The 17,792-nt window shown below is 47.0% G+C and overlaps 3 protein-coding genes across 5 annotated transcripts; 1 reads left to right on the forward strand and 2 right to left on the reverse strand.

Moving 5' to 3' along the window:
• Positions 1-1,688: 1,688 nt before the first annotated feature.
• map1lc3cl (microtubule-associated protein 1 light chain 3 gamma, like) lies at positions 1,689-3,199 on the reverse strand. The gene is made up of 4 exons (XM_054792228.1): positions 2,489-3,199; positions 2,373-2,428; positions 2,195-2,301; positions 1,689-2,128 (listed from the first exon to the last, which is right to left on the reverse strand). The coding sequence occupies exons 1-4, from the start codon at positions 2,544-2,546 to the stop codon at positions 1,954-1,956; spliced, it is 396 nt and encodes a 131-aa protein (XP_054648203.1). The 5' UTR covers positions 2,547-3,199; the 3' UTR covers positions 1,689-1,953.
• Positions 3,200-5,374: 2,175 nt separating this feature from the next.
• Positions 5,375-15,577, forward strand: si:ch211-168f7.5 (uncharacterized). Its single transcript, XM_054792721.1, has 4 exons — positions 5,375-5,940; positions 11,385-11,598; positions 12,002-12,214; positions 12,288-15,577. The coding sequence occupies exons 1-4, from the start codon at positions 5,644-5,646 to the stop codon at positions 14,711-14,713; spliced, it is 3,150 nt and encodes a 1,049-aa protein (XP_054648696.1). The 5' UTR covers positions 5,375-5,643; the 3' UTR covers positions 14,714-15,577.
• Positions 13,806-17,749, reverse strand: ttc9c (tetratricopeptide repeat domain 9C). Of its 3 annotated transcripts, none has more exons than XM_054792724.1 (4): positions 17,560-17,749; positions 16,631-16,945; positions 16,332-16,514; positions 13,806-15,895 (listed from the first exon to the last, which is right to left on the reverse strand). In XM_054792724.1, exons 2-4 carry the CDS (start codon positions 16,941-16,943, stop codon positions 15,714-15,716), a joined length of 678 nt encoding a protein of 225 aa, XP_054648699.1. In that variant the 5' UTR covers positions 16,944-16,945; positions 17,560-17,749; the 3' UTR covers positions 13,806-15,713. The 3 variants fall into 3 exon arrangements, with proteins under 3 accessions (XP_054648699.1, XP_054648698.1, XP_054648697.1); XM_054792723.1 differs by having other exon boundaries at positions 16,631-16,959; positions 17,560-17,748; XM_054792722.1 differs by having other exon boundaries at positions 16,631-16,964; positions 17,560-17,745.
• Positions 17,750-17,792: the final 43 nt, after the last annotated feature.

Here is a 17,792-nt window from a genome sequence, read left to right on the forward strand (position 1 = left end):
TTCATAACCGCTACTGGATATTGTCTATCCGATACTTTGTTTCCTTTTTCCATCAGGAAAAACCCGCCCGCCCTGCCCCACCCCCAATTTAACCCCTCTTCCTTCCTTCCTTCCTTCCTTCATTCTGGAATCTTATTTGTGGAGCACCTTGTTCCCCCCCCCGTTTCTTTGTTTCACCTCCAGTGACACTTTTGGTGTGTAAAATTAGCAGTGACACGGTGAACCCTGCAGGTAGTTCAACTTATGCAACAACAATAATGTGCAAGGAGGGGGTGCCGCCCTGCCTCACAGGCGAGTGAGGAATGGGCCGCCTGTGTGTCGTATGTACGTTATATTGTTTATTGCCAATAGGTGTTAATCAACTCCATCAAAACGTGTGTTAAGTTTGGCAACAAACCCTTATGTAACCACAAATATAATAAAATAGTTCCATTTAATTGCCATCCATCCATCTTCTACCGCTTATCCGATATCGGGTCGCGGGGGCAGCAGCCTAAGCAGGGAGGCCCAGATTTTCCTCTCCCCGGCCACTTCGTCCAGCTCCTCCCGGCGGATCCCGAGGCGTTCCCAGGCCAGTTGGGGAACATAGTCTCTCCAACGTGTCCTGGGTCTTCCCCGTGGCCTTCTACCGGTCAGACTTGCCCTGAACACCTCCCCAGGGAGGCATCCTGACCAGATGCCCAAGCCACCTCATCCGGCTGCTCTCAATGCGGAGGAGCAGCGCTTCTACTCCGAGTCTCTCCCGGATGACAGTGCTTTTCACCTTATCTCTAAGGGAGAGCCCAGCCATCCTACGGAGAAAACTCATTTCGGCTGCTTGTACCCGCGATCTTGTCCTTTCGGTCACTAACCAAAGCTCATGACCATAGCTTACAATGAAAATTGAGTTCACACAATTTTTCTACATTATTTTACATTATTTTATCTTTAAAAATTACATGCATCCAGAAAGGAATGAAATGAAATTTAAAATTCCAACAATATTTTCTGCATTAAACTAACACTACTTGAACATTGAAAATTAAATTTAAAATAGAATTTACAGTTCAATGTCTGCATTAATTACATGGAATGCAGAAGGAAAGCAAAAACTAAAATAAAAAACTTACATTAACTTAAATTAATACTTCAGCATTAAAAAGTACATTAAATATAATTTACTACTTGAACATTTCAAATTCGATCAAGTGACTTACATGAACTTCTATTCATCCTCCATGAATATTGAGCTCACACTTAAAAAATAAAAGGCATCCATTAAATGGCGTCTACTTCACACACATGCACAAATGGACCCCATGTCCCAATTTAGAATTTGCTTTAAGATTTTTTTCACAATTAATATAGTCAAGTGGTATAATAAATAATAGAAACAAGCATAATAGAACAATAATCAGTATAATAAGAAATAAAATAAAGCCAAGCATAATAAAGCAAGTGTTTCTACCACTGCAGGACTACCCTGTGACCCCTCCAGTCCCCAAAGCACACTTATAATAATCAAATGTCATTAAAAAAATAATCACACCAAGTCCACGTATTAAAAGGACGTTTATTTGTTTTTGCGTACCGAAAGACGTCACAGTGCCTGAACAGTCTTCACATGTTGGAGGAGGGGTGGACAAGTGAGATCAGTGCTACAAAAGGACTGATTCGCAGCGGGACACTGAGCCGGTTTTGTGCGCCGTGGAGGCTCCAGTGTCCCCAGCAGCGTGCGCACGGCTTTGACGCCACAATGAGGACATTTCAGTGGGTTTGATCGCTAAAAACAAGTTCTTCCTTCACGTTGTCCTGAATTCCGAGGAGAATTACCTTGCTGTGCTCCCATAAGATGCGATGCACTGGCATGTCATTGGGCAGCTCTCGTCCCGTCCAAAAAAAAAAGACAGGACCCGAGTGGAGTGACAGGCGGTGTTTCAAAATGTCCAAAACGGACTTCCTGAGCTTGACGGCTCAGCAGGGCGGCCTTCCTCCGAACATTTCCTGTGAGGCGTAGGTGATGTAGAGAAAGCCGTCGGGGTCTCTGTAGCGAGAGTAGACCTCCCCCATGCTGGAGGACATGCAGGACATGCTCTTCTCGGCCACCAGCAAGAAGAGAGCCTGGCTGGACTCCAGGTCGATCTTGTTCCTGAGCGAGCGCAGAGAGAGAATGAGACAGACGGACAAAGGAGGTCTTGGTTTCGGCAGGACGTACCTGAGCAGGCACAGGAACTGTCCTAAGGTGAGCTCAAAGGGAACCAAAAACTTGGTCTTGTCCAGCAGAGGGAGGGACTTTTCACGCATGTAACGCTCCACGATCACCTTTGAGGAACACACACCAGTCAAAAAGTGTCTCCAAGAAGGTCAGGTGGGAGAAGGTGGACAGGACTCACAGGTAACTTGTTGGGGAATTTGGATCGAATGCTGCACACTTCATCCTTTCTTGTTTCTGAGGGAAAAGGACATGTTTTTACCTCTAAAGCGTGTTAGTGGTTGAAACGCGTCTCACCCAAACACTTCCTCTGCTTGAAGGGCATCATCTCCATGGACTTCTCGAAAGGCGCCATCTTGCTTGTTGCTTGGGGTGGTTTGCTTGGAGGTGTGGCAGCGGTGGTCCTCGGCTGACGCTGACGTCCCCTCGGGTGGAAGTTTGCAAACCCCGATGAGAGGCAGAGTCCGAGGGGTCTTTATAGGACAGGCACGGGGCGGGGTCCGCATGGTGACACCAGCAAAACAAGCCCTGTCCTCAGTGGTGGATTCACACGTAGCGGTGAGCTCACGTAGCATTCTCACAGCCATGTGGGACTTTGGCAGCACTTTCACGTCCACATGAGCAGCAGGAGACACCGAGACCGCAAGGAGGAGTGGAATGAGGTCGCACAACTCATGACAGGGCATCTTCATTTCCATGCCCCAAATCTGATCTTGACATCACAACTCTAAAGCCTAACTTAACCTTGAACACACACACACGAAATCCAAACCTTACCTCTAATCCCCAACACTAAAACGCTCAGTCCAATTCTAAGCCCTACTCCGAAGCCTAAACCCAAACACTGAACTCTACTCCAGATACTAAACCCCCATTCCAAAGCCTAAACCTTAACGGGACGCCTCTGATTTGGTTTAGAACATGGGGTCGTTTGAGAAGGATGTCATTCATGCTGATCTGACTGCCGTTCCACGCGAGTCGTACGGGGGTTGTTACCGAATGAGGATTCGGTGCTACGATGGGACTGACGTACCAAACTGGGCCTTTCCAGGTCTTTAGAGTCTCGTCACCGAGTCTTGCAGCAGCTCCCCGTTCAACATCTCATGGACTTGCGTTTTATACGCTTGTTTCCAAAGAGGTTCCTTGTTTAATTGCCTTTCGGTCCTCAGGAATGTTTCGGATCAGAGGGCGGGGACTTTTAACTCTTCCGGTAAATGTGGGCGTGTCCCGCCCACTATTTTCCTAACGGACTATCCCACAAAACAAGATGTTTGTCTACGGTTCTTACTGGTCGAGGGGCCGGGAAGCCTTCGCGGTGACCAACTGGTCTTCTCAGTTCTTTTACTTGAACATCGGGGAAGAACTTTAACAAATCTTCGGGTTCAACGGTGTTTTTCCTCCTTCGAATGTCGAATTCTGTCATTTTGTCTGCCCGATCGTAAATATGGTTAACTCTCTTTGTGAAGGAGCCTTTCAAGAGTCAAGAGTTTTATTGTCATATGCACAGTAAAACAGGAAGTTCTGCTATGCCTTTAGCCGCAGCCCACTGCTTCTTGAGCCCCTTTAGTTCTGAATGTGGATCGTCTACAGTTTAGCTAGGAGCATCAAGGTTAAGGCTCTTCTCCAACCACTAACTGCAACTGGTTATCAACTGTCAAGTTCTTTAGGACTTTACGCCATCTTGAACTTGAAAGGGCCGAGAAGATCGTAGAGGACGCTTGTGGGATAATGCGTGTCATGCTTCTGTCACAGAGGTATTCAAATTCATCACAATTGCCGCGTCACTTGTATCAGGGGTTCAAAAGACACGTGCTTCTAGCATCATAATTGTCATAAGAATTGTTACATTCTTTGATGAACTCACGTACAGTCATGTGACACTTATTTTTAACGATATTCTCAAATACGCCAAATTTGACAGAAGAACTGAAGGCTAATTCCAAAGCCTAAACCCAAACATGGAACACTAACCACTAACACTAAGCCTTCACTGCAGTGTGCAGGAGGAGGGGGCTTCAAGTCACTGTCTCAAGGGCTACGCGACGAAGAGCCCTAACCCTAACCCTGACCCCAATCCTAATCCCAAATCCTATCGCATGCATAACCATAACCCCTAAACCCAAAGTCCAAGCCCTGACACCCACTCTAACCTGAAACCCTAAGTGCAAATCCAAACCCCAACACTATACCTCAACCTTAAACCCTCTTCAACTCCAAACCCTAACCAAACCTTTCAGGGATGGAGAGTTGACGACTGTTGAGTGGATACATTTTTATGTCAGAAATGTTTGTATATATTGAGTTGATCATTACGGCCCCTTTAAGAGATTTCACTCCCCCAAAATGGTGATTTCAGAAAGCGGCTCTTGCTGGCGAGAGAATTTAGTGTTTTGCTGTTCATTACTAACGAAACACCTGGAAGGTCTGACGCGTTCATTTGATGTAGAAGATCCCCATCTGCTGCTTGAACGGCGGTATTGCCAATTTTCACACAACGATCAGATTGTGGTTCGTGTTTTTAAAAGGTAGAACTTAAGAAATTATTTTTGTTTAAGAATAAAATCTCCTGTTTTTCTAATCAAAACACTGGAGAAGGTGATGGATTGAAGAATTATTCAGTTGGCACAAAATACTGCAAACTACTTTGATTTTCTAACGACAGAAAAAACCTAACTTGCATAAAAATGGCAGAAGACAGATATTTCATGGCTCTCAGTATTTTTGAAAAAATATATGAGAAATTAAATATATATATATATATATATATATATATATATCTTTTAAACAAATATAATAATACATTGCAACAGGATGTTGTCCCTTTAGCCAGTGTGTCTCCATGTTCACAATGGATGTCACATCAAATCGTGTCCGCTAGAAACTTCACCTCCACACACAAAAGGACCGTGGCAACATAAAAACAGACCCCTGTGATGAGGTCACTTGTTCCGACACACTATCTCTATGGGAACTCCCATGGAATGTTGAGGGGGGCTATCCTGGGGCTGGACTGCACGCTCAAAGTTGGACGTCTTTTTTTTTTTTTTGCGTCGATTTGAAAAGTTGGTAGCCAATAGCAGTGCGGTGGAGGCGCATTTGCTCCGCCCCCTCCGCCGCTGCCCGCTCCCACGTTGTGCGCGTGTTGCATTGTCTCATTTGGAACGCTGCAGCTTGCGTGGCACCATGGCGACCAGCTCTCATCACACACGCAAATGACAGACAACACGACGTCACTTGCGGGTTAATACAAACAGTGCCTCGCAGATGGACCGGCTGCTTACATCGGAACCGGTCACATCGTCTATTCGGCGAGAGACGGTGTTCAGTTAAGCGGCTGCTATGCTGCAGTCCCTCGCCCGGACGTCTTTCCAGCTAGCCGGACTGCCGTCGCTCTTTGCTCGCTGAAACTGAGCGTAGGTCCGCGGTGCGTCTGCCCCCGGCTGAGAGCGAGGATGGCCGGTCATCGCTGCTGCGTCAACTCTCTATGGTCGGGAAGCGAGCGCGTCCGCATCGGGGAGCGCCTCAAGGCGACGCTGGCCGGGGTGTTGGAGCTAGAGCTGCTCCGGTGCAAACAGCTGGAGATGGTGGACGCAGCTCTGGTGGATAGAGCCGCCGACACCACTATCGCCGCCGAGCCGGAGCCGGAGCCGGAGCCGGAGCCAGAGCTGGGGGTGGCGGACGAGAGCGGAACCACGGGAAGCAGCCCTGAGGACGCAGAGCAGAACGCTGCGACACCCCGAAGGCAACAGGTCAGCCGGCGTCTCTGTATACTCGACGTGACGAGATGATTAAATAATGGATTGATACATGACGTCACATCAATAAACGTCACTGAGGGAACCACTTATAGTCTGCTTCAAGGTGATCCAAGAGGATCTGCTACAGTTTGGAAATGTAAAGGTCACTTCATTAGGTACACCGAAAGATGCTATCGTTGATTCCATCTGCAGTGGTGTAGACCTGCACTGCATCACATCGACAGGTGTTTCTAATGTTTTGGTTACCTCCTTCAGCGCCAGGAGAGGTGTGGTGCAGTTCTACGCCACACGTTATTCAGCGAATACTGGCCGTGTTGATGAACAGTGGGCATTATTGGAGGCTTTGTTAGAGGTGTACCTAATGCTGTGTCCGGTACACAGACCATTGTTATGAAGAGAATGTAGGTTGACAGATCATTCAGAAGGCCAACATGGTCCTGCCTGGAGCTCTGTGGCCTGCAGTGATAGTGATCCTGTGCATTATTTGTGAACATGAATTATGAAATGTTTTGTCGCGCCATTGAAAACAAATGAAAACCTTCGCATGACAGACAAGAGAGGTGCTCTGGTCAAAAAGTGGAAACTTGGCATGAGTGAGAAAATGCTGTCACATGATTTGACAGTAATGCAGAAGATAATGGACAGTGAAATAATCCCTGCCCAAAATAATCCCCCTTTATTCTTAAATGATTCTCTGCTGACAGGTTCATGTTGCCTTCAGGGGCTGTGGACTGTAGGATTTGTCAATTTAACCACATAAAGAGCCAAACTTGATGTTTTATTCATGAATGTGTGCCTGACTTATGTTGTTTTAATAGAAATACATACTGTATGGATGTGATATCAAATCAGTGTTAGGACAGAAAGGGTTTGATCAAAGTGAGGGCATCATGCTGGAAGTGCTGCCTTCCACACCGCCCACTCACTAACATCTCAGTCCTTGTCCCCTCGCCCCCATGTGACGCTGCAAAGTTCCGTGTAGAGGCCTTGCATTATTACTCATTCTCGCCTCAGAAGGTAGCTGCCGTTGTGGCCAGGAAGGTCGTGGTTTGCCCTGCCCTCAGCCTGGGCTGGCGTCTGTCCGCCAGCTCGTACGCCCACGTAAACAGCAACCATGTATCTGGAACACACAACATACACGCACAGTCTCCAGGAACACATTCCATCCATCCATTACACTGAATGACTCAATGCTTTGGCGTTATATAATGACTTTTCAAATATACACTCACTTGCCACTTTGTTAGGTACTGGCGCAATCTAATGAGATCCAATACAAAGCACATTTTGCCTTTACAAATTCTAACAGTATATTATTATTATTATTATTATTATTATTATTATTATTGTTGTTGTTGTTATTGTGGTTGGACAACTGCAATGCTGTTTATGTTGCTCACTCCAAAATATTAGATACCCTTTACAGTATAACGGTGCAGTGAATACTGTACAACACAATGAACATACTGTCAAATGATTGCCCGTATCACAGTATTATGCTTGACAGTCTTGTATTGGATTTCATTAGAGCATGCAGGTGTAATGTTAGGATATACTGTAGTGTGTGTTTTTTTATTTTATTTTTTTTATTCACTAATGGTGCAAATCCACAAATTTGCAGGAAGAGATTAAGGCCACAAAGGGGTCAAATGTGATGGGGGGGGGGGGGGGGGGGGGGGGGGGGGGGGGGGAAATGCAATTTGACATGATACTTTATCTCATGCGTGCAAAGCGCAGGTCTAAAGTAGCAAGCAAAACTCTCGTTCTAAAAAGCAGGGGTATGACGGACTATTAGGGCCACACTGAAAAAAAACCCATCTGAGATTGTGAATAAAGTTGAAAAAGTTGTAAAATTACTTTAGCCCAAGGCCAAAGGTCACATAAGTCGCCCCTTTCATAGCTGTCTTAGGCAATGACTGTTTCGACAGAGTATTAAAATTATCAGAGATTTTGAGAATAAAGCCGTAAATTTTCGAGAAAAAACTCATAAATTTATGTTACAGGCATTGCCTGAGAGGGCTATGAAAAGGGGGGACTTATGTGACCTTTGGCATGTGGAGGGGGCGGGGTAAGGAAGGCGGAAGTAGGAAGGGCTAGCTCGACATGCTTATCTGTTTGTGCTCAACTGCCCTGTTTGCTGCCACATTTTAAATAAAAGCTTGCCTGAAGCAAGAGGAAAGTTTCCTTCCTTCCTGAAGAGCTATGCTCTATTTTCCCTCTGACACGTAATAGTACCACTTTATTCTCGTAAATGTACGACTTTTTTTCCTCGTAAATTTATGACTTCATTTTCAAAATCTCAGGGTTTTTCTTTTCCCCCAATGTGGCCCTAATACTCCGTCGTAGAGCCCCACCAAAAAAAATCCTATCCAATGTGGGACAGGATGAACGTCTCAGCGTCATTTCAGCATTTCAACTTATTCTCAGAAAATGACTACTTTTTCTTTTTTTTTGTGCCATCCATTTCCTTCTTCGTAATGTTCTGACGGAATTATAAATAATGCAATATTACACCAATAAATTTGCCAAAGCCCCTTTAAAAAAGGGCTGCGGGCCTTACATGGCACACAGGCCGCACTTTGGACAACCCCTGTTGTAAAGTTTGGTTAAAGGAACATTTGTTTCGGTAAATATGAGTCATGCTGGGATAGTCTCCAGTTCACTGGTGAACCTAATTTGCAATTAACCTAATTTGTCCATTGAACTGCATTATAAATGTATTTTAACATTTGAAGTAAAAATCGCTCAATTCGCATTTTCTTGATCAAAGACCTAAGATGAGGCTGCCGTGAGGATCTCTTCTCGACTGGTGTGCAAGCCCTGCCTCCCGTCAGAGCGTTGGATCATGGTGCCTGCCAGTTTGCGTTTGTCAGCCTGTCGCCAATAACATGTTGCAGAAACATTGAATATACCCCAAGCCTTTCTACAGCTTGTTTAATGTCGTTAATGCAGTGGTTCCCAATTATTTTCTGTCATGCCCTCGCTGTGGGACAGACATTTTTTCGTGCCCTTTATCTGTGTGTACAGACTGATCTCGAAACTCAAACCAGCGAAATGCAACAAAATGGAGAGCAGTGAAGCATACAAGCGTATTCAAGAGTCAAACTGCATGCTTAGTACGACACATTCATATGTTGGCAGGTCTGCACTAACGTTGAAAGTCCTCCCTGCCTCTCAACTCCCCACCCACACCCCGACAGTTCACTGTGCCCACCCAGGGGAGCCCGCCCCACTATTTGACGAGCACTGCTTTAATGTAATTGTGACAACATTATTCTTGCTAATCTGTCAATAAAATACAGAGAAATGTCATATGGGAGGTGGTTGCAGTGCTCTCCTCATCCTGAAGGGATGGGGGCGTGCGTGAGCTGGAAGGTGCTTGTCACTGCCGTACTTCCATAGAGATGAAAAGCAGCATCACCAGCTAGAGCTATATTTTGCAACAAGTCAAATTAATGAAATGTATTTTTATGCTCTGCGGAATGAACGAATGAATTTGAATGCCAAGATGGAGGATTATATATGTTTAGGGCCTGTTCACACAGGAATGCTCCTGGGTTTTATTTTTGGTGGGTTGAAAAAGAAATTGCGTCCACACAGTGACAGATAGTAAACAGTCACATCCACACGGAACAGATCACTGGCTGAAAACAATGCAAACACAAAGGCACATCTGCATGTGCCACTGTAAACACACGCATAGACAGAACCACGGGACACACCAAAACTGCAGAAGAGAAAGAATGCATGTGCATAAGGTTGGTCGTCTTCCTTGGGTCACTTTGGACTAGAAGACAAAAAAAAATCAATATTTTGTCGACTGGGAGTCACGCCAGTGGAAGTATTCCGATATGTTGGCTTTTTGACTGCGGTCCACCAGCGGTCACATAATGGCGACGTCATCGGTCTTTGAAAGTAGTGGTTTGCTTGTCCACACGACAACGATAAGGCGGCGTTAGGGCACTCAGAACGTCATTGCCGTGTGGATGAAATGCTGAAACGGTCAAATACTTTTCCGTTTCGACTGGAAAACTTTCCCTAATGGACAGGCCCGTAGTGTTGGGAAGCATCAGCTTACTTGGAGCCTTTAGGCTGTGGAGTGAGACAGCCATTGTCCCTGCTCGTTGCCTCCGGATCTGAAACACATGCACGTGCGCGCGCGCACACGCATGCACGCACACACAAAGAAATAGTCCAAATTGCCATGAGCTTCATCCACCTGATTAGATGTTTAAGCAATGCACAGGCGGCGTGGGCTTGTGTTTAACATTCAAAATTAATAATGCATGAAAACTAAATAACACTGCTCAACAAAACACATCCTACAAATGTTTGGTCTGCAGATGTATGCGTTGGTCCACATTGTTCCAGAGGCTCCCTGCTCACATGAAAGAATATCACATTACATTGCTCCCCCACACCCCCACCTCCACTTATCCGCCTAAGATTTGATCATGTGTGCAACATGATATCCCATAATGTGCATGGAGCACAGACATATTTGTGCATGTTGTATTGAACCTTTAAATAGAATAAGAGGGGAAAGTGCAGGCTGAGTTAAAGACTCGCTTCTGTGTGGGAGGAGAAGCGAGAGAGTTAGCAAGCTGTGCTGGCAGGGAGGATATTATAGAAGTCCGGGGGGTTGTTATTTGACAAGGGGATGGTGGCAGAGGTGGTGGGGGTCCTTTTAAAGATGCCCTTCTCCCTCGCCCGGCAACCGCTTGCCCTCCCCTCTCTGCTGCACCACCTTTAATCACTCAGTGAGTCAGTCTTTTTTTGTCCCTCTTTTTTTTTTTTTTTTTTTTTTTTTTTGAATCAGCCACGACTTCTTGAGGGCAAGAAGTGACGTGGAGATGGACAGCAGTCCAAAGTCCTCTTTATCCCCCCTCCCTCCTTCCTTCGTTCCTTCCCCTCTGCCAGCCGGCCTTTGTTACGTCATCTGCCTTCTCCCATTATCTCCTCACCTCAATCCCTGCACCCCACACCCGCCCCCGTCAGCCCAGCAGTGACTCACTACCTGTATTGTTTCCTCAGTAACATGCAGGATTGATCAGTGGTGCTCACAGGCTTTCTCTTGTGTAATGCTGCAGTCCTGGTGCAGGACGGGTAGGGGGGATTTGGAGGATAATTGAAGGGTGGTGGGTTTCATGCTGTGTGTGTGGGTGGAGGGGGGGGTTACGCCATCAAGCCTTCACTAATCTAGAAAATGGAAGCTAACTTGATGGAGTGTCAGTCTTCTGTGGGGAGCGCAAAAGGGGGTGGAGGGGCATGACATCATCAGGGCCTGTTTTGTGGTAAATGATGTCATACATCTCTATCGACTAGTCTTTTCACCGAGTGTTGTAGTGCTATTTTACAATTACACAAAAGTAGTAAAAAATAAATAAATAAATAAAACTTGCCCCACACATGTCTTGTGCTTTGTTTTCCCACAGGACCCCTCCCCCTCAGATACAATGCCCTGTCAGAGTAACCCCAACAACTCTGGCAGTAACCCCGGCGACGGGACGGTACATACTTCACTAGGAGGGGGAATTAACTCCCGCTGGTCCACTTTATCCTGGGACGCCCCCTCGGACCTGCTGTCACCCCCGACACCCGACCCGGGTGGTGTGGTCCACCTGGACAGTGACTCCAGACCTAGCTCAGGTACGAAAAAAAAAACAAAAAAAAACACGCACGCACGCTTACAAAATAGTGTGTTAATATTGTGCCAGTCTTGAGTTAAGAGAATCCCTCCTAAACATTAACCTTGCTCTTTTTTACTTTTGTTTACTTGCACTTTGTGTGACTTTGCGCTGACTCACTCAGCTTTTCTTGCCAAACTCAGTTACTACCTACACCCAACTCACACATTCCTCTTAAGAGCTGCACTTATTCACACCTCTTTTGCCGTTATTTCGCTGTGGAGTGGAAATATTTAAAATAACCGAATGACATCATTTAAATTCGGAGGCGTCACAATAACTTCAAGTGGATCCAGTTCCTCGACCTGTTAACTTCCCTGTGTCTTTAGAATATGCACACTTAATCTGCATGTCTTGCGTTTAAGGGTTTTATTCTGTGAGTGGCAGCTCCCTGTCCGACTCCTGCTACTCCGTGTCCAGTGAGGCTGCCCACACGGTCAGACCCATAAAGCTTTGGGAGCAGGTCCCCACGTCAGCAGACAACGCTGACATTTTGTGGTCAGACTGTGCGTTGCAGCAGCCTGTACTCCACCAGTCACACAAGGAATCTGAGCCAACAGAGGAGTCGCCAGTTTCAGGTGAGATGATATAAACCACCACTTCATTGAAAGTTCCGTCTATAAAACAGTCCTCCTTCCTTATGTCTTACAGTTTCAAGCGGCAACGAGGTGTCTGGTCTCAGCTTTTTGAACAACCTTTGCTCAGGCCTCAACCACTCTTTGATTTCTTCTCTCCTAAATCTCGACCGTGCCGCCCTCTCCTCCCATGCGCAAACACCCCAGTTGGACCCGTGCTACTGCGAAGACCTGGTGTCCCGTAGGACAAAAGAGGTGTATCCATACCCCAGTCCGTTGCATGCCGTCGCCCTCCAGAGTCCCCTCTTCACCTCACAGACTCAGGAGCGACCGCTTTCTCCAAACCCTGAAGGAAACCAGCCGGATGAACTAACAGAGTCCATAAGTCTGCATGTCCAGCGCCCGAATCCCATAGCCCAGGCCTCTCTGACCCAGCTGGAGCAGTACATCTCTCGGCTAGCTCACCAGTACCACCATCGGATAAACCTCTCCATCCCCGATTTCGGTTCAATTGCTACCCCATGTTCAGTCACGCACAGAGGCCAATGCACGCCTGGTAAAAGTCACGGTTCCACTCAGTCCTTGTCTGCCTTTGAGAGCCGCAGTACACCGTCCAATCTAACACCTTGCAAATCACTCCTGGGTAACTCGGCTAGAGTCAGCCTCAGCGCTACTGGGAAAAAAGCCACCAGGAACTCAATCAACCTGGGTAGCCTTCCCTCCGCGACTGGAGAGGATCTGAACATCAACTTGCATCTGAATCTAAACTTGAACCTTGCTCCTGGTTTGAACTCCAACAGGGGAGTTGTGGAGAAACCCAAACATGTCAACCTGGGAGGTGATTCAGCTCCTTCAGTTCCAACACAAGCCTCTTCCACACCCGGGCCAGCACTCAGAGCTCGGCCTCGCATTTCCACCTGTCCCACCTCCCTGAGCCACCGTAGTTCTCTAGAGGTCACTTCAGCTGCAGGAGCCACTTCTGGACTCAGCCCGGCAGCCTTCTCTCGTTCACTGGATTGGAGTGCCGGGCCGCCATCTGAGGCTGGAACCTTTTCTGGTTCTGCGCCGGTGTCTCAGCGTAGCAGCTTGATGCAGGAGTCCAGCTCCGGTCCCAAGATGCCTGAGGAGTCCCCAATGGTGGAGGAGATCTCCCGTATCTCTGGCCTGTCTAGGGCTGTGGTGGTTGGGCTGATGGAGCAAGGTGTGGAGCTGGACATCGACTGCTTCCAGGCTGATGCAGCCAATGAGATGAAGAAGCACAGTAAAGGTCACCTGACATCCCACATGGAGAAACCACACGACTATATACGACTGACTGAGCTGAACCCTCAAAGACCAATCCAGCTGTCTCTCAGCGTCACCCATTCTCCACAGTCCCAGTCCAGTGTCACCCCTCCCCTCTCGCACTCGAGCAGCCCCATCCACCCTTACCATGCTACCACTCCACACTACTTCTCACACAGCCACTACCAGCAGAACCCCTTCCCGTCTGACCTCCCCTCCTCCACGGCATCCTCCCCTGCCTCGCGCCCACCGCAGAGAGCCCACTCTCCCCCACATCCTCTCCAACCCTCCCCGATGGGAGCTGCCCCTCTCTCTGTATTCCGAAGAGACGCCCCTTTCCAGAGTTCACTGCCCCGTGCGACGACCAGGACGTCGCCTGTGGAATACGTCGGTGTCCATCCCAGGGGTGGATCCCTTCGACACAGCGGGGGAGGAAGCGGGGTTGATGGGGGCTGGAATAGGGCGGAGGGGGACGGGCTCTACAGAGGCAAGCATGCGTCTCACAAGCTGATAAGGGCAGCAACCGTGAGCAGCTATGCCAAGAGGGAGGATTATGGCGCCGCTTGGGGTGAGGATGAGGAGACCCGATTGTGCAGAAAGACGTCCAGCAAACTTAGGAAAGCCTTTGAGGGGCGTTTCTGGGGCAAAGACACATTGATGGAAAGGGAGGAGATGGACAGGGCAGAGTATGGCTACGGTTGGACAAGGAACATTGGCGGGAGCTGGAGGGGAGAACAGAGAAGGGTGAAGGTGGCATCAAAAGTAGAGAGCTCACCTATCTTCTCCAAGAAGAGGGGTAAAGAGTGTGGGGAGAGACGGAGCTCCAGCGTCAGGTTGTCCAGGAGGGCTCTGTTCAGGAGCGAGTCCCAGGGCTTGCTGGTGCCTCACAACCACGACGAGCCCACTCGGCAGGCAAACTGGGTCTCCTCCTTCGACGTGGGGCAAAGTGCTATGAGTGCAGGCAGAGACGAAGGCGGCAGACTCCTGAGAGCAAAGGAGGACAAGCACCTCTTGTCCACCGCCAGCCTTTTTAACCTTTCCTGCTCTCAGAGCCTGGAGAGCAGCTGTCACTCCATGTCTCCTCTTTCCTCTCCCTCCTTTTCTCCATCCCCACCTCCCAGGCTGCCCCTCCAACGTTCTCGGTCCTTGAGGGACTTGGGGAGACGAGTCTTTGGGTCCATGAGGTCCTTAAGCCTCAAACAGAAACCATCTAAGTGACATTTGTTCAGCTGTCATGTGTTGAAATTCAATTTAAATGTAATAAGAGTATTGCTTTTGGACAAGAGACATTGAATACAGGTTCTCCCATCAACCACTCTGCAGATGGACGTTCCTCTCAGGCACATTAATCCATAAAATGTATTGCTTCAAAACGGGTCGGGAACTTAATGACTGCACTGAATCTTGTTTAATAAAGTGATGCAGCCAGGGATCTCTGTTAAAAGTCCACAGAGAGAAGAATGTGAACTATCAGGGTCTGAAGATGCAAAGACCCAAATCAACATCTTGTGTACATTTCTGTAAAGTGTTGTGGAGCACTAACCTAGGCAATAGTAGATACAGTAATAGTGAAAATGCAGTGAACATAATGGCGTTGGTTAGCGACGACTTGACTGCTGTACCTCCTGAGTATGAATGTACTGTACAGGTATATGTGTTATGCATGCTGCTCTGTGACCAGTGATCAGTTACTGTTAGGATGTGATATTCTTCTTTAATTATTGGCAATCATGCCTCTGAAGTACAATCATACTGGCCAAATGTTGACCAAAACCAAACTTTTTATCTAGCATATGCTCAGGATTTTGAAAGAAATGTTGAGTGTGAACTAAATGCAGCTTCTGATGGCTCATAATTAATAAAGCTGTAACGAAACAAACATTGTGTCATAAATACACACACCAGCTTGACTGACATTTTTTGACAGCAGCGTTGGCTTGAGCAGAATTTATTGTTGTAAAAAGTAGTTGGGTTAAAAATGCACAAATTCGAGCTAGCATGGTGTGTGAAGTCTCTTTTTAGGTTTCCCAGGCAGCTCTGTGAACGCGTCTGATCTTCTAAGCTAAACCCAAGTTCTCCCTGTTGCTAGGGAACACACTTGTAGGTCTCTACTATCAGAAACTTTACTGATTTTTGTCACTTTAAACGCACGATTACTGGTGTCCCTCTCTCACCTCAGCAACACATAAGACAAGGTGACATCAGAGCATTGGGGTTTTCATTCCATAGGGTTCTTCAGTTTGTCTGAAAGCTCCTGAACTTGAGCCAAGTCCCTTTCTGCATCTGCAGAGCTGCTGTTTGTGCTGGAGGCAAACATGCCTCTGTACATGGCCTTCTCCTGGAGTAACGCACGGCTGAGGTTCTCCTCCACCCTCTGCAGATATCTCCTGACGTTGGCATCTGCAACAGAAAAAGAGGATGCTGAAAGACCGTCAAGAGTGGCTGTTACCATGGCAGCCTGGGTGCAAAAATTTTCTGTTGGTGGGAATGTTATTCAGTTCAAAAGCTGACTTGACTGGGCATTTGTGTTCAGCTGTCATTGACCACACGTCATTTACCCTTCACACCAGCAGGGGGAGCCCTGAAGAAGAAAAACAAGAACCCAAGTAGCATTCTGTGGAGCAAAGGCCAATAATCCTACAGATTTTTAATCATACTGTAATGGGCATTGGAAATTAGGTACCAACTGCCACACACAAAACTTTTTTTCACAGCGGCTCCATGAAATGGGGAGTCAGTACCCCACTTGGACCCACTGCACTTGGACTGTGATAATTCATTATGGCTTCTTTTTGGAACACCCTTGCAGAAATTGGCAATGGTACTCGCTATTTACCATTAGGCTGCACCTTGCAGGCCTGTGTCAGGTACTGCTTGGCTCTTTGCGCGTCTCCCAGCTCCAGAGTGGCCACGCCGGCCCTGTACAGCGCTTTTGCATCATCCGGTCGCCTCTCTAACACCCGCAAGCTGTACTCTTGGACGCGTGCATAGTTGACACTCTCCCTCTGCAGCAAACAGGCTGAAAAAGACAAAAAGTGCCTGTCCATACATAGTAAACATTTTGGGACGTCCACATGAACCATCTCTAGTCTTGCTAGCCATTGTACTTGCCCTCCTCCAACTTAAATAGTGTACCAGCTAAGTTGTTGTAGCAGTCCACTTGTGTGTTTCTGAGCAATGTCTCTTGCTCCGCCGTGAGAGCTGGCCTCTCAGGTCCAAATCCTTGCAACGCCGATGTCACCTCGGAGTCCAGGCTTCGAAGAACCAACAGAGCGCGGTGATAATGGCCGACAGCCGCACGGATCTTCTTTTCCCGGTAGAAAGCGTTCCCCTCCATCTTCATTTGGCCTGCTTCTTCCAGCAAAGCCCAAACAGGCTTTACTGAAGGGGAAGAAGCTGCTGCTGCCCCCTGCAGGTTGGGGCTCTCCTCTCCTCCATCTGCCTGCATTTCTGAAATGTGGATTCTATGCTGAAATAAAAACAACACATTGAATGATGGAAGTGGATGTAAATTGTTACCGTGTGACTATTTAATATATCCATCGTTGCTGTTGTTGTCTTTCAATTCTTTACATTTATATTATATTGTATACTCACATAACAAGGACAAGGTTCAAGCTGTGTCACTTTTCAGATTTTTCAACTGAATTATTCTGGGAGCCAACTTTTCAGAAAGCTAAGAATCGTCCATCTCTGTCAATAACAGGCTCTACTCTATAACATTTAACTCGTCAAATGGATAATATAGTCATAAACACAGTCATAATTCAAAACACAAGCAGTGTGTTTACGCTAGTAAATAATAATCTGTATTTCAGGGCCGCTCTGTTGTTTAAAATCCTCTATAGAAAAGAATGCGTTTATGTTTTGGCCATAATATTTGACATGACTTGAGGGTAAGTAGCTCTCTTGCAGAATGCTACAATAGCAGCTAAGCTAATCATGCTAGTTGGCGAGCGCACCTCTTCACGCATGCTAGCAGGCGCGTTTAGAAGTGTTCAGACGAGTAGTACAAGATTGGTTATAATGAAAGGTTACGTTTACGCTGCCATTAAAGGGCTCACCTGAAATGAAAGGAGAGTGGCCGGTTTTTACAGGTGTGTGACAGATCTTTTATTTAAACACCGCTTCTTTACACAATCTCCTTCGTTTTTTCAACACTCGGTCACAAACCTGAGGACCGCGCCTCTTACTGCCACCTAAAGGCCAAACCTGAAGTTGCCAGAACGGCGTTGTGAACAGTACAGTTAAATACAATATACCTTTTATGTAATATTGGACTGTATTATTATTATAT

The sequence above is a fragment of the Dunckerocampus dactyliophorus genome, chromosome 11 (assembly GCF_027744805.1).
Source record: "Dunckerocampus dactyliophorus isolate RoL2022-P2 chromosome 11, RoL_Ddac_1.1, whole genome shotgun sequence".
Classification (NCBI taxonomy): Eukaryota; Metazoa; Chordata; class Actinopteri; order Syngnathiformes; family Syngnathidae; genus Dunckerocampus; species Dunckerocampus dactyliophorus.

Bases quoted from the DNA above. Each gene is read 5' to 3' on its own strand.
- si:ch211-168f7.5 (XM_054792721.1), top strand. From the start codon at position 5,644: ATGGCCGGTCATCGCTGCTGCGTCAACTCTCTATGGTCGGGAAGCGAG. The intron at 11,599-12,001 runs GTACGAAAAAAA...CTTGCGTTTAAG, and splicing joins TGACTCCAGACCTAGCTCAG to GGTTTTATTCTGTGAGTGGC. The intron at 12,215-12,287 runs GTGAGATGATAT...TATGTCTTACAG, and splicing joins AGAGGAGTCGCCAGTTTCAG to TTTCAAGCGGCAACGAGGTG.
- map1lc3cl (XM_054792228.1), bottom strand. From the start codon at position 2,546: ATGGCGCCTTTCGAGAAGTCCATGGAGATGATGCCCTTCAAGCAGAGG. The intron at 2,429-2,488 runs GTGAGACGCGTT...CTTTTCCCTCAG, and splicing joins CAAGCAGAGGAAGTGTTTGG to AAACAAGAAAGGATGAAGTG. The intron at 2,302-2,372 runs GTGAGTCCTGTC...TGTTCCTCAAAG, and splicing joins AATTCCCCAACAAGTTACCT to GTGATCGTGGAGCGTTACAT.
- ttc9c (XM_054792724.1), bottom strand. From the start codon at position 16,943: ATGCAGGCAGATGGAGGAGAGGAGAGCCCCAACCTGCAGGGGGCAGCA. The intron at 16,515-16,630 runs GTACACTATTTA...TGTCTTTTTCAG, and splicing joins CTGCTACAACAACTTAGCTG to CCTGTTTGCTGCAGAGGGAG. The intron at 15,896-16,331 runs GTAAATAGCGAG...TTTCTGTTGCAG, and splicing joins CTGCAAGGTGCAGCCTAATG to ATGCCAACGTCAGGAGATAT.